This window comes from Myiozetetes cayanensis, unplaced genomic scaffold, assembly GCF_022539395.1.
Source record: "Myiozetetes cayanensis isolate MyiCay16 unplaced genomic scaffold, myiCay2020 scf2-11, whole genome shotgun sequence".
Taxonomy (NCBI): Eukaryota; Metazoa; Chordata; class Aves; order Passeriformes; family Tyrannidae; genus Myiozetetes; species Myiozetetes cayanensis.
Window position 1 is genome coordinate 101072190 of NW_026087411.1, and position 13760 is coordinate 101085949.

General features: G+C 37.7%; 1 protein-coding gene across 3 annotated transcripts in view; it reads left to right on the plus strand.

Moving 5' to 3' along the window:
* Positions 1–13760, plus strand: part of GREB1 (growth regulating estrogen receptor binding 1) — a 93040-nt gene that overhangs the window by 23624 nt on the left and 55656 nt on the right. For 2 of the 3 annotated variants that reach the window (XM_050315274.1, XM_050315276.1), the window contains one exon: positions 13583–13739. In XM_050315274.1, coding sequence (XP_050171231.1) covers positions 13583–13739 — 157 coding nt within the window. Of the gene's footprint in view, positions 1–1822; positions 1832–13582; positions 13740–13760 lie in introns of those variants that run through there. The other variant, XM_050315277.1, reaches the window with a different exon arrangement.

Genomic DNA, 13760 nt, shown 5'->3' on the forward strand with positions numbered 1-13760 from the left:
TATTTACTACTTTCTGTACAGTTCCTTTTTCGCATTCTTTCATACAATGTTTTCATCTAAAATTTAAGAATAGAATCATCTAGACTAGACTAGAGCATTTTGGTTGAAAGGGACCCCCATCCAGTCCCACTGTGTGACCACTTCAGAGCTAACAGAAATTTAAAGCATGTTGTCAAGGGCATTGTCCAAATATCTCCTGAACACTGAGTGTATATATAGAATATTAAAAAAAAAAAATTAAATTACTGAATAAACAATGAAAACTTTCCATTAATATGAAAACTGCTTTCAGAGAAAACACTAAATCACTGAAATCTCCAAGTAATTCCTCAACAGGCTTTAAAATTCATTTTTTTCCCCTCTGTGTAACAGAAGAGCCAGAAGGTTAATTTTAAAATTTAAAAGTGTTATTTAAAGCGTTTTTATAGAAAAAGATACTGCTTTCACCACTCTCCCCAGCCATGTGTTTCTGGTACTTCTCTTTTGCATATATTAATGGCCATATACTTTATGCATAGCTCGATGAGGGATCTGATTTAGCTAGACATGACCCTGCAAAACTTGCTGCATTTCAGTCATGTCACATTAATGCCACTGAACAACAGAGGGGGGATATATGATTAACACTGAGAGACATTCCTTTTCAACAGTAACTTGAGTTGAGAGTAGCTTGAGCCAGTCATGAAACCATATCCTGAGAGTGAAAAGTAAAAACAAAGTTTCATAAGCTGTACCAAAAATAGTCTCTATTCATTGTTCAGTGTACCCTGCATATAAAGGTTATACAGAACGTTAATTCAACTGAGACCCTAGACAAGTGCTTGATTTTACTCATTTCAGCAATACTTTACTAAGTTTAAAATCAAGCACATATCTGAACATTGCGTGACTTGGAGCCATGAGAAAAAGAAAATTCAATTTTCAGAATAATTGCTTTTATCTTCTGAAGTGATTTAATTTATGACCTGAGGAAATGTTTGATAAATTTACCTTTACCAGAAATAAACATTCTGTGTGCATGTACTCTAGATGTATCCTGAAAAGATGCAGCATTTGTTAAAATACAGTACAACAGCTGTTTCCTTGTATATCCAGTGTTACGTTGAACATCTCAAATATTGTTTTGATTTTCTATCCTTTTATTCAGAAGATGCAGGTATAGTACCAACATAAAGATAATATTGCTACATATCTGATTTCTGTTCTCCTATTAGTCTTTTCTTCTGTTAGCAAAATTAAATACCCACGGTATACAATATATGCTTTCTTTAGTAATTTTGATATCTATATAATACACCTTTATTTCTTAGAAAAACCCCACCTTCAGTCCTTCCAAAACCTGCAACAAAACTGTTGACATTAATAATGCTTCAGACTGATAGATTGATGTGTACCTGGCCAGGAACACCATGACCCAGCACAGCACTTCTGTATTAATAAGACATAAAGTCAGACCATTTATCATTTTGTGTAGCCAGCACACAAATTAGAGAACAGCTTGCCAGGGTCTCATTACTTTGTTTTTGCCACAGTTGCAGAATAGATAGCTTTGAAACCTTCTTGTGCTCTACTGTGACATGTGAGTGTTCGTGTCATGGTGACCCGACTGAGTTGTTCAGTTGTGTACAGTGCTGACTCAGGAGCCTTAAGTGTCCTAAGCAATTTGCCAAGCAGCAGACTCTTCTAAAGGAAAAAAAAAAAAAGGAAAACTCCGTAAAGACATAATCACTGGCAGTTACCACAGGTGTAAGATGTTCAGTGGTGCAATCGGGATATGAAATTTCGGGAGTCATTTACTGTGAGTCACTGAGGAGTACATGCTTTCATTACGGTACAGTGTGGTTTTTATTACATATTTTCATGATGAAAAATACTATTTAGTGAAGTACTGTTTTAAGATAACAAAACACTAACATGCTCTCACTGTCTTATATTGGCTACTGTTCAAATATGGTAGTTGAGAGATATTTTATAGATAATATTAATGTTTTAAATATGTTAATTTGTCAGCATTTTCTGTACATTGTAGTCATTTGCTGTTTTTAGGGTGAGGGATAGTCTCTCAGGAAAACTTCAAAATACTAAAAAAATGCAGATAATTTGAATTTTTAAACTGTTAAAGACAGCGCAGACCTCAAACTGCTAAGTTCAGTTTCTTAATTAAATTTGAGTTTTGTGGTGGTACTTATAACTAAAAATACTTGTTTAATGCTTTTGGATTATATATTTATCTTTGTGAATGTTTCTTATTTAATGTATTTTCAACGTATAATACATGTGCAGTTGATCTCCTGATAGAGTATAACCTGAGGTTCAGATCTGTTTTGTAACATGATAAGTTCATCTAGAGATGTATCTGCTATCCACAGCTGGGGAGGCATATTTTAGACTGTTCCCATTGTATTTGTGTCCCCTCTTTGTTCCCAAGATGGAAAATATGATCCTGATACAGCGTAGTGTGCTCTTCTAATAAGAATCAGTGAAACTGTCTTTCAAGCAGTGAGGCCATTTGCTGTGAATGAGGTAAAGCCTCTGAACCTGTGCACTCTGTGCCTATCCTTGGAGAACTGCCACAGAGACTGGCTCTGCCTTGGCTGAGAGACAGAGACAGCTCCAAAGTGTCCTTAAGCCATATATCCTGGCTGCCATGCACAGGAGACCCCTGCTGCACTGCTTCCAGGAATGATCCTGGAGGGGTAGGCTTGGGGTAAGGAAAAACAAAAGTCTGGTTTTGAGGATGGCTCAAAAGCTAACCTGTACAATCAGTGTAACGTTACTCTTTGTAGATTCCTTTTGGATTCAGTAGAGATTCTCGGAAACAGTCACAGCACCAGTAACCGGAAGGAAGAGTAATATGCCCCAAGTGCTAATTTCTTAGAATTTCCTTTGGAAAAAGTGCATTTCAAGACCATCTCTCTCCTGGCTTGCCAGTTGGCTTCCTACTGCTTTACTCTAAGATCTCAAGTGGCTGTACTCAAAGGTACAGAACAGACGTCTAAGACAATTCTTGGAAAGAGAGTTGTTTCTCTTTCTTGGGTAATAGTGAGAAAGTCTTTGCACTTATGGAACTGGAAAAGGGAAGGACCCAGACTGGTACAACTTAGAGATCATTTTTTACTAATTTTCCAGTCACCACTTTGATCATTGCTTCCTAGCATTGATTTGCGGCGCCTCCTTCCCTCCCTTTCTCCTCCCTCTACTTGGCTTCTTCCTGCTGCTTAACAAGCTCAATTGGTTTTATGTATGTAATTCTTTTTATTTAAGAGAGTTTGAAGGTGGTCTCTGAAAGAATTGCTTTCATCCGAAGCCAGGAACTGATCAAAGCAACACACAAAAGCCAAATGGGAGCCAAGGCAGAGCTGCCTGAACTGCCACAGGGTCAGGGTTCTGTGCCAGAGAAATAGTAAAACATATCAGCTGGAAGCTGCTGATAAGAGATTTTCTCTCCAGTAATACCTGCAAAGTTTATGATATCCAGCATGAAAATCAAAGAAATCTGCATCAGAAACGACTTTATCCTTGAAGAGAAGAATGTGAAAGCATTTATAGGATGAAGTGCCATTGCCTAAATGTGTTTATTGCTATAATACTGTATTAGGCTCAGTCTGCACTATTAATACAACACTGGACTATCATTCAGCTCACATTTACTTTTATGAAGTGGCTCCTTAGCCCAGTTGTCGGGATATTAAGGAATGACATGTCTCTGAAAAGAAGGTTCATGCTAAAACAAAAAGCAGCTAAATGAAAATCAGTGTCATCATCATGTCTGAAAATAGATGTCCAGTGAAAATTATAATTAAGAAATAGGTTAATAATAGATGTTAAGATACCTTTAAAAAGTCTAATTAAGATTTCTTTTGAATTCTTTTGCAGATTTTTATCGGGCATCAGTCCCAATATTGATTATGATTATGATTTTTAAAATTTTTATTAGTAATCCATGTATGGCTTTTCACAAAGGCTTTTCTACTATGAGCAATTTGAACTTTTTCTTCCTTTTTTTTTCTGTATTAAAATAACCCAAAATATTGTGTCATTTTAACACAACACATTACTTTAAATTAACATCTCAGAAAAATTCATCTCTGATTTGAGAGCAGGCATAGAAGTTACTAGGGTGAAGGAAGTCTAAGTTTTCTGTAGTCATAAAGGAAGACTAAACTATGTCTTAAAACCAAAACAGCCTTTCATCCTTAAATAATTAAAGGAATCTGATAGCAATAGGAGTTTTCTGTTTCCCCAGAAAACTACAGTGTAGGCGGTCTCAGCTTATCTTCCCTGTCACCAGATTTCCAGCATGCCTTAGTCTGGACCTGCCAGCATAGCTGTATATTTTAATGGGTTTATGACAACTTAGATTGCTCTCAATTTCATCAAGCTTTATTTTGTTTGTATGAGAAGCTTTTTGTGTTTGTTTGTGTGGTGGTTTTTTGCCCTTTTTTTTTTTTTTTTGGTAGATATATCAGGAAATTCTTTTACCTTTTTTAGTAGAAAATATTCATTTGCCATTTTTACTACTTTTCCCTGCATGAATTGTAGCCTTTTCATTGAAAAAATGAACGCTCTGTCCTCAGAAGTAATGCTTATTGGTTTTGCAGTTGAAAAATTTCAGCAAAAAATAAGAAAATAATTGGATTTAGATTAAGTTCTCTTTACTCTGGCCAAAGTGGATGAGAAATAATTCCATATTACTCATATTAAGAATGATCCATTAAAAAATTTGATTTCTTATCTGCCTGATGGAAAAAAAGCAAAAGCTTTTTAATAGTGTTTATATTGAGGTGATTTAACATTGGTTTGTCCAAGTTTGTTTTCATCCCTTTTGATGTATATCAGTTAAGAAATGGGCTTGATTTCAGTAGGGGGGGAATTTCCTTGTTTGATTTCACTGCAATGGTGTCCATATCAATCTCTGCAGCAGTCTCCTGGGAATAAGGGCATTTCCCAGTTATCTACTTCTGCTGTGAGTGAGATAAATGATTCTGGTGATAAATAGAAGAAATTTGGCTTGGAATCTAAAGTGGCCAAAAACCTTAGTGATGTCTTCCCAGTTCCCACTCTTCCCAGTGCGCTTGAAAGCTCAGCACCTCCTGATCAGCACCTCTCGTTCCAACATCCTGTTGCTTGGAAACATGAATCAGAGGAGGAAGTCATCCTCACTGTTAATGCAGGAGAAAATATGTGTCTGTAGTCAGCTTGATTTTCAAAATCAAAGGCAGAACCTCAGACAAAAATTAAAAGCAAATGCAAAAGATAGAGAAGAGGTAGAGAGATCTGAGTAGTCTTCTTGCAGTATATTCATTTTATGGAAATAACGGAATTGTTGTTGGCTGTGTAAAGGTGGCAGGATTAATTTCTATGTGATCTGTCATCAACCTCAATCAGAGTCTCTGTGTTTAATCGTGAGGTGCTTTCCAAAGGGGCATTATTAGGAAACCATTAAGTTTAATCTGGACTGGTCTGTAGATAATAATATAATAATATAATAATGGCCAGTCTTCGCGAGCGAAGATCCGGGGAAGGTCTTTCCACCTTCCAGCCTGCGCATTGGATTTTTTAGGTGAGACACAGTGTGCGCGGAACTGAGCCCACCCTTTAATCCTAAGGTTCATCTGCCGGGGCCAAGCGAGCTTGGACAGTGGCAGCGAGGTCCTCAGGACGTAGGTGGGTTGCCTTTAAGGGCTAACGAGCCCCACCTGCCCGGGAGTGGCCCTGACCGGGAATCGAACCCGGGTCTCCGCGGTGATAGCGCGGCGCCTTTACCCCCTAGACCACCAGGGGCTCCACTTAGGGTTATTATTATTTATTATTATCTGTAGATAACATTTCTCATATAATTCCACAGGAGATACAGAAGATCTGGTAACAGAGACTGAGCTAAAATTTCTGGCAGAGGTAACTGTGGTTTTATTTAAAGGTTTTATGTTGCCTTTAAAATGTAATGGCCAAATGGGTTCTAGTGAACTGCCAAACTTTATTCATATATAAAACACAGAATGACTGGAGACTCCTCAATCTTCTGTCAGCTTTACTGCTGAGGAATAAATTACTTCCCTGAAGAAGTGGATTTCAATCAGCAGATCTGTAAGTGACTACTGTTTTTATTCTCGTTTCTCAGCATCTTTTGAAGCTTGAAAGTTTCTCTTTCTGAGTAAGACTAACAGAAGAAAATTGAACCCTTTTTTAAGATTCTGGTGAAAATCATTTTGGTAAAACATTGGCCTGGAAGTGATCTCAAATGAGGAAATGTTTACCACACTCCAGTATTATATCATACACATCAGTCTCGTGAGCCCTTTTTTTCACTCTCTCTTACTGCCAAGTCATTCTGGCAAAACAGTTTTATGAAACAGATTTGACTTCCAGAAACTAATATTTTTTTGAGAAATTGGCAGTAGACCACCTGTCTACTATGCCTGTAGGTGGCTTTGTGCTAAGGCAAAGCTTTGTAAATTATTTCTACAAGTGATAATTTTGTGGTACATGAGCAACTAGGTTGCTTTCTGGAAGAATAACTTTGTCTTTGCCTGTATGAGCTACAGCTGTATTAGTAAATTAAACAGTTGCAGAAAAAAATCCTCTGTGCCAGAAATCAATTTTCTGTTGTAATGTCTTGGCATGGCTCTGGTGCTTCCACTCTTTGCAGTAGTTCCCAGGAACACTAGGAGTAATGTTGGGCCAGTGACTCTTCCCAAAAGGCATTTTGGATGGAGTAACCTTATTTTGAGGTTAATAGTAAAGACATAACCTATAATACTATACTGAGTCTGGTGGAGAGTGAATATCAGTGTCTTGTAGTTCTCCTGAATCAAGAATTTTCTATAACCTGTGGGAATTGTAGTCAGCTTGATTTTCAAAATCAAAGGCAGACCTCAGACAAAAATTAAAAGCAAATGCAAAAGATAGAGAAGAGGTAGAGAGATCTGAGTAGTCTTCTTGCAATATATTCGTTTTATGGAAATAACGGAATTATTGTTGGCTGTGTAAAGGTGGCAGGATTAATTTCTATGTGATCTGTCATCAACCTCAATCAGAGTCTCTGTGTTTAATCGTGAGGTGCTTTCCAAAGGGGCATTATTAGGAAACCATTAAGTTTAATCTGGACTGGTCTGTAGATAATAATATAATAATATAATAATGGCCAGTCTTCGCGAGCGAAGATCCGGGGAAGGTCTTTCCACCTTCCAGCCTGCGCATTGGATTTTTTAGGTGAGACACAGTGTGCGCGGAACTGAGCCCACCCTTTAATCCTAAGGTTCATCTGCCGGGAGCCCAAGCGAGCTTGGACAGTGGCAGCGGAGGTCCTCAGGGCGTAGGTGGGTTGCCTTTAAGGGCTAACGAGCCCCACCTGCCCGGGAGTGGCCCTGACCGGGAGTCGAACCCGGGTCTCCGCGGTGATAGCGCGGCGCCTTTACCCCCTAGACCACCAGGGGCTCCACTTAGGGTTATTATTATTTATTATTATCTGTAGATAACATTTCTCATATAATTCCACAGGAGATACAGAAGATCTGGTAACAGAGACTGAGCTAAAATTTCTGGCAGAGGTAACTGTGGTTTTATTTAAAGGTTTTATGTTGCCTTTAAAATGTAATGGCCAAATGGGTTCTAGTGAACTGCCAAACTTTATTCATATATAAAACACAGAATGACTGGAGACTCCTCAATCTTCTGTCAGCTTTACTGCTGAGGAATAAATTACTTCCCTGAAGAAGTGGATTTCAATCAGCAGATCTGTAAGTGACTACTGTTTTTATTCTCGTTTCTCAGCATCTTTTGAAGCTTGAAAGTTTCTCTTTCTGAGTAAGACTAACAGAAGAAAATTGAACCCTTTTTTAAGATTCTGGTGAAAATCATTTTGGTAAAACATTGGCCTGGAAGTGATCTCAAATGAGGAAATGTTTACCACACTCCAGTATTATATCATACACATCAGTCTCGTGAGCCCTTTTTTTCACTCTCTCTTACTGCCAAGTCATTCTGGCAAAACAGTTTTATGAAACAGATTTGACTTCCAGAAACTAATATTTTTTTGAGAAATTGGCAGTAGACCACCTGTCTACTATGCCTGTAGGTGGCTTTGTGCTAAGGCAAAGCTTTGTAAATTATTTCTACAAGTGATAATTTTGTGGTACATGAGCAACTAGGTTGCTTTCTGGAAGAATAACTTTGTCTTTGCCTGTATGAGCTACAGCTGTATTAGTAAATTAAACAGTTGCAGAAAAAAATCCTCTGTGCCAGAAATCAATTTTCTGTTGTAATGTCTTGGCATGGCTCTGGTGCTTCCACTCTTTGCAGTAGTTCCCAGGAACACTAGGAGTAATGTTGGGCCAGTGACTCTTCCCAAAAGGCATTTTGGATGGAGTAACCTTATTTTGAGGTTAATAGTAAAGACATAACCTATAATACTATACTGAGTCTGGTGGAGAGTGAATATCAGTGTCTTGTAGTTCTCCTGAATCAAGAATTTTCTATAACCTGTGGGAATAGATTTACCACACGGTGTCACTTTTACACATGACATATGTTAATATAGAAGATTAAAAGTAATTTATTCTTCAAAATCCAAAGCTAGAGACAACACTGTAATTACAGATAGCTTAATGGAAATAAAAGAGTAAAAGATGATGTCTTGTGGCTGAACTGAATCCACGAGGAGTATTTTGCAGTATGTATCACTACCATTGAAGAGAATCAGTTTTGTCTCCAAATTTATTTTTCTTTTTATAGTTACATTTACATACAAGTCCCTACCCTAGGATTTCTTTCTTCTTAATCAGACTGATACGTTTAATACAAGTTTTAAAGAATTACTGGAGATTTTATCAGACTTTACAAGTATTGATGGATTTTGGATGTTACTGGATGAATATAACTCATGTTCAAAGGACATCCAAACAACCTCTCATTTTATGCAAGTGATAAACTGTCTCTTGTCGTAGCAGTAACAAATTCTTTTTGGAGAGCTTGGGAACAGCTTACTATTTTCCTCTTAGAAATGATACAATAGAAATTAGTCTGTTAAACTATTTCAAAAGTATGAAAGCTGGCTACTCAAACTGGGAAAATGTATCCATTGCTATACAGTTTTGCTGGAAGGATTAATGTATGAAAGTAGCGATGTCGATAATATTTTATAATGCAAGCAATTTGCAACTTAATATGAAACATTTCCTCCTGTAATAATTTGAAAGTTGTATCTAAGGTTGAATTTCTTAGTAATCAGCCGTGTCTTCCTAATTTCCCACTTAAATACCTTGATTATTTTTTCAACACAGGCCACATATACTCTTTAGTTTACTCAGTTTTTGCTAGGGGCAGACTTTCTTTGTAAGTCTATTTCAATGGGAGTTGTCAAAAGCCCTGGATTACTTTCCATGCTCTAAAGCATTCCTTAGGATACCCAGTCTGTCCTAGGTATAGGATAAATTTGTCCAGAATTGCTGTGCCAAATCTTCAGTCTTCACAAAAACCCTAATGCTCCTCACTGCAACTAAGAAGTCACTAGTGTGTCACCCTCTTTGTTTCACTGTGCAAAAGATCTCCCTCCAAGATCTGGGTGATGGGACTGTGTCCCCTCCTGCTGTTGATGATCACTGTCTGTTACCGGGACCAGTCACTATCCTGCTTTTGATGTAGGTATTGCCCTTGTGGCTGAGGGAACTCCTTTTCTAAATCACAGCAGCTGGAACACAGGCTCATAGCGGAATAGTGCAGGTTTTTTCAAACCCTGACTAGTTGAACTGCAACTGAACTTGAAGTTGACTCTATGTGTGACAGACATTAACCCTTAAGAAGATCCCTACTTTTGTTAGTCACGTAATCCCTGTTTTCACAAGAGTCCTGACAGTTCCTTGTTTGGAGTTCTAAGAATGTTGCCTTTCATGACTAACACACTTCTGCTCTCATTTTCAGATGTCTGGACTTGGCAGCTCTGTTTGCCAGCTTAGGCTTCTAAGGCATTGGCCTGACCTGCTTCATTTGTATCTGCAATTGCTTCTTAGGCTTCCAAGTTGCTCAGAGTGGTTTTTGTCTTTTTATTATACTTTTATGCAGCTTTTCCAGGTCCAACCTTTTCCCTTTTTTATCCTCTTTATATTGGCAAGTATTTTTCCCTGCATGCTCTCCATGGAAACTGATGATGTGATAGGGAGGTGCCCTTTGATTTATCAGTAGATGGGGTTGAGGGCCATCCTTTTTGTGTCAGTGTGGTTTTGGTTTGTTTTTATTTTTGATAGATCTGGTCACCATCTACTTTCATGTCTTGGAATTTCACAAGCATTTTAAAGTTTAGCCTGTGCTACCCACTTGTATCCAGGAGAGACAGAAATCTGGGCTGGGGACGCTGTGTTCATTGAAGCAGGGACATAGGACTCAAAGCTGTGCTTCCTGATGCCACAGAGACAGCAGCTGACAATTCAGATACCACAGTCTGTGCAGCTTTAAAGAAAAGAGGGGATGACAACCATCACAGAGTTAGGGGGAAATGGCTTCCCCCTTGCTTGCATTGGAGAAATAATTTCTGCTGCAACTAAGAGTCATTGGGACTCTGAACAGCAAAGGCTGATGCTGGCAAAAATCCTCCTGCAATGCCAGTTTTCCGTTTCCAGTGGTGTATGTTTCTTGCTAAAAAACGGCTATAAAATACTTATCACATATTCCAAAATAGGTTCTTGGATTTGTGATTGGTTTTATACTGTGATTGTACAAGTACACAGGAGCTTACAAATCCAAAAAGCTGTTTTTGCTTCATTTATCAACCCATTCACAGAATTAAATTAGCACCCCAATGGATAAACAAACATGCTTGTGTTGCAAAGGATTTCAGGACCTGCCTCTTGCACAAATAGTTTAATCTTAACTGATTGCTTATCTGTAACATCACATTGATAAGATGCTGGTTTCTGCCATCCTTGGGGTTAAATACAGAGTTTCTGTTTTGAACACTAGCATGCTCTATAAATCTTGAGCAAGCCTGTTAAATCCCTGTAAATAGTGTCTCTGTTTCTTTTCCTAATAAACTATACAGAATAAAAGCTGACTGTGTCTGTGGAATGGAGTTTATAAACAGAAATATTATAGTGGTTTCTGATTCACTGCAATTAGATCCAGATAGTGATGAGTAGAGTAACTTAGCCTTTATTGTGTAAAGCAGTCCACACGTCTATTCATCTGACAATGCTTTTGAGCTGTCTCAGAGTGATTTGTCTCACTCTGGATGCATTTCAAAACTCCATATCTTTCACATATTTTAATAGATCATTTCAAGAAGTAAATAAGTTTGAAAATCAGGTAGACTAGTCTGCTTTGCATGGTCATGTTCAGAACTGCTAGAATCTAGCCCTTTTTAAGACAAGCCTCTGCTACTGCAGTCAAACCTTTGGATATTCCCTTTGTATTGTATGAGTGGGGTTTTTTTAAGTGCAAAAAGTCTTTTGGATGTTATCTCAGTTTTTCATGTTTTGGCTCTGTATTTAAATAAAGCAGTCAATATAAAAAAGTGTGTGGAATAGATGATAGCTGAATGCTCATTCTATTCCTGAAAGTGTAACTTCAGATGCTAACATGTTGAGAGCATGTTTATACCTTTTTTTTTTTTGGTCTTCATTCTGGACTCTCAAGACTGTGTTGATGAGTCATGTAGAACCACATTGTGCCTGCCCCTGATAGAGATGGGTCCCTGAGCCTGCAGATCCTGCAATGTAACAGGAGAAAATATGAGTTCATAGTATGGGAAAGAATTTAAAAGAACAAAGAATTAAATGGGTATCTGTCGGGCGTTTGATAATTATTTGTCCTTGTTACATTACATATAAAAACATCAGTGTAACAAAGTCTGATAGTGGTTGAAAGATGGATTAGAATTAGAACTAAACAACTTCTAGTGCTTTTGTGTAGAAACAGCATTTAATATAATTAATTTCAGAGCCTGACCTTGGTTTTCCTGCATACACCTCTGATAAAGCTTGTTAAGGACACTGCTGATGTCATGCTTTCCTCATTGTCTTCAGCTGTATTTGGTGTACAGGGGAGCAGTACTTAAAACAAAAGCAGCAGAGGGTTCCTATCAGCGTGGAAAGGGAACTGTAATGTGCTTTCTGTGTTGGAAGAGAAGATGCATCCTGACTTCCGTATTGACAGTGAACATCACTTACAGGTTCTGCAGCTTCTCATTTGCCCTTCACCAGGTGGATACATCAGTACTACTCACTGCAACTTTCTGTTTGATTTTGTGTATATACATGAATATTTTTGTCAGTAATGCTTCCTTTTAATCCATATCATCTTCTTAAATATTGCCTGCATTGTTGTATAATTCTTACTGCGCTTCTATTAATATTATATGCATATTATATCAGTGTTATATCACGTAGTATTAACACTTCTCTCTATACAGTATCAACATGATATAAGTATACAAAAATACGATCATATATGTAAAATATGCTTTAAAAAGTCATAAAAAGATATTCAAATCAACAACTTTTTATGTTGTTCCTTTCAAACCTCTTTTTCCACGAAGAGCAGTATGTGGTTTCACAGTAGTTTTCCTTTTGCTTGACTGATTCCTACAGGATGCTTCCCAACAGGCTAATTTCCCAAGCAGTACCCTGTGCCGAGGAGGAGCTGTTCAGTGTTTAGGAATTACTGCTACAAACAGGAAGCATTTCATGCTTTCTATTCACAGTTACTTGAGGAGGGAAAGGACATGGGGCCCAGGGCAAGAGCTGCTTTGTAATAGGAAAAGAAAGCTGACATGGCTTTTGGCTATACCAGTTCACTGTGTTCCGTGTGGAAAGTAGGCAGCAGTTAAGTATGTGGGATATTGAGCTGGAATAGACTGTGTGCTCAATGACAGAATGAGTAAATGATATGGTTTCGCTAAAGGTAAAGTCCTAATAAATAAATGCAATATCAAATAGATAATTGATACTCTCATTCTAACAAATTAAAAAAAAACAAAACCCACCACAAATACATGTTTACAGGGAAAGATACTGTTTGGGGTGAAAAGAAAGTTTTTACATTTTATAATCTCTGAGTTACAGCAGTTGCTACATTATTTACGAGATAGCACCTCTAAAACATATGTGGAATTGCTTTACCCAGAGTGTTCAGCCATTATGGACCATGCAAAGATTAATACACAAAACTGTGCTATTGCCCAGATCCTGTAATATTTATTATGTTCAAATAATTTAAAACAGAAAGGCTGTTTAACAATAGATTTCTGACTACTGAAAATGCACCTAGTCAATTGCAATATAAACCAAGGAATTGCTTGAATCAGATTTCTAGCCACATTTTCAAGGTGACAAAGCTTGCTGCCTTTCTGCCAAATTACAGAAAGCTGTTACTTTTAGATAACTTCCTGTAATTTACCAGCAGGATCTGCTCAGTGACTGCTGCAGTCAATGTTCTTTTCCTTTGCCTTTCTTTGTGGACAATGAAGCGTCTCTCTTTCATGAGAAATGTTGAGCCTGACATCAGCGTGCAGTGATTGAGTTCTGAGTGCTTAAATTGTAATTTTTTTTTTCTTTTCTTCTTGTCTCTTTTACTATTTTTTTTTTTTGAGAAGATGGGAAATTCTTACGCTGGTCAGCTCAAGACAACACGGTTTGAAGAAGTGTTGCATAATTCTATTGAGGCCTCTCTCCGCTCAAACAACTTAGTTCCCAGACCAATCTTTTCTCAGTTGTATTTGGAAGCTGAACAGCAACTGTCATCACTGGAAGGTAGGAAATAATGGAATTTCT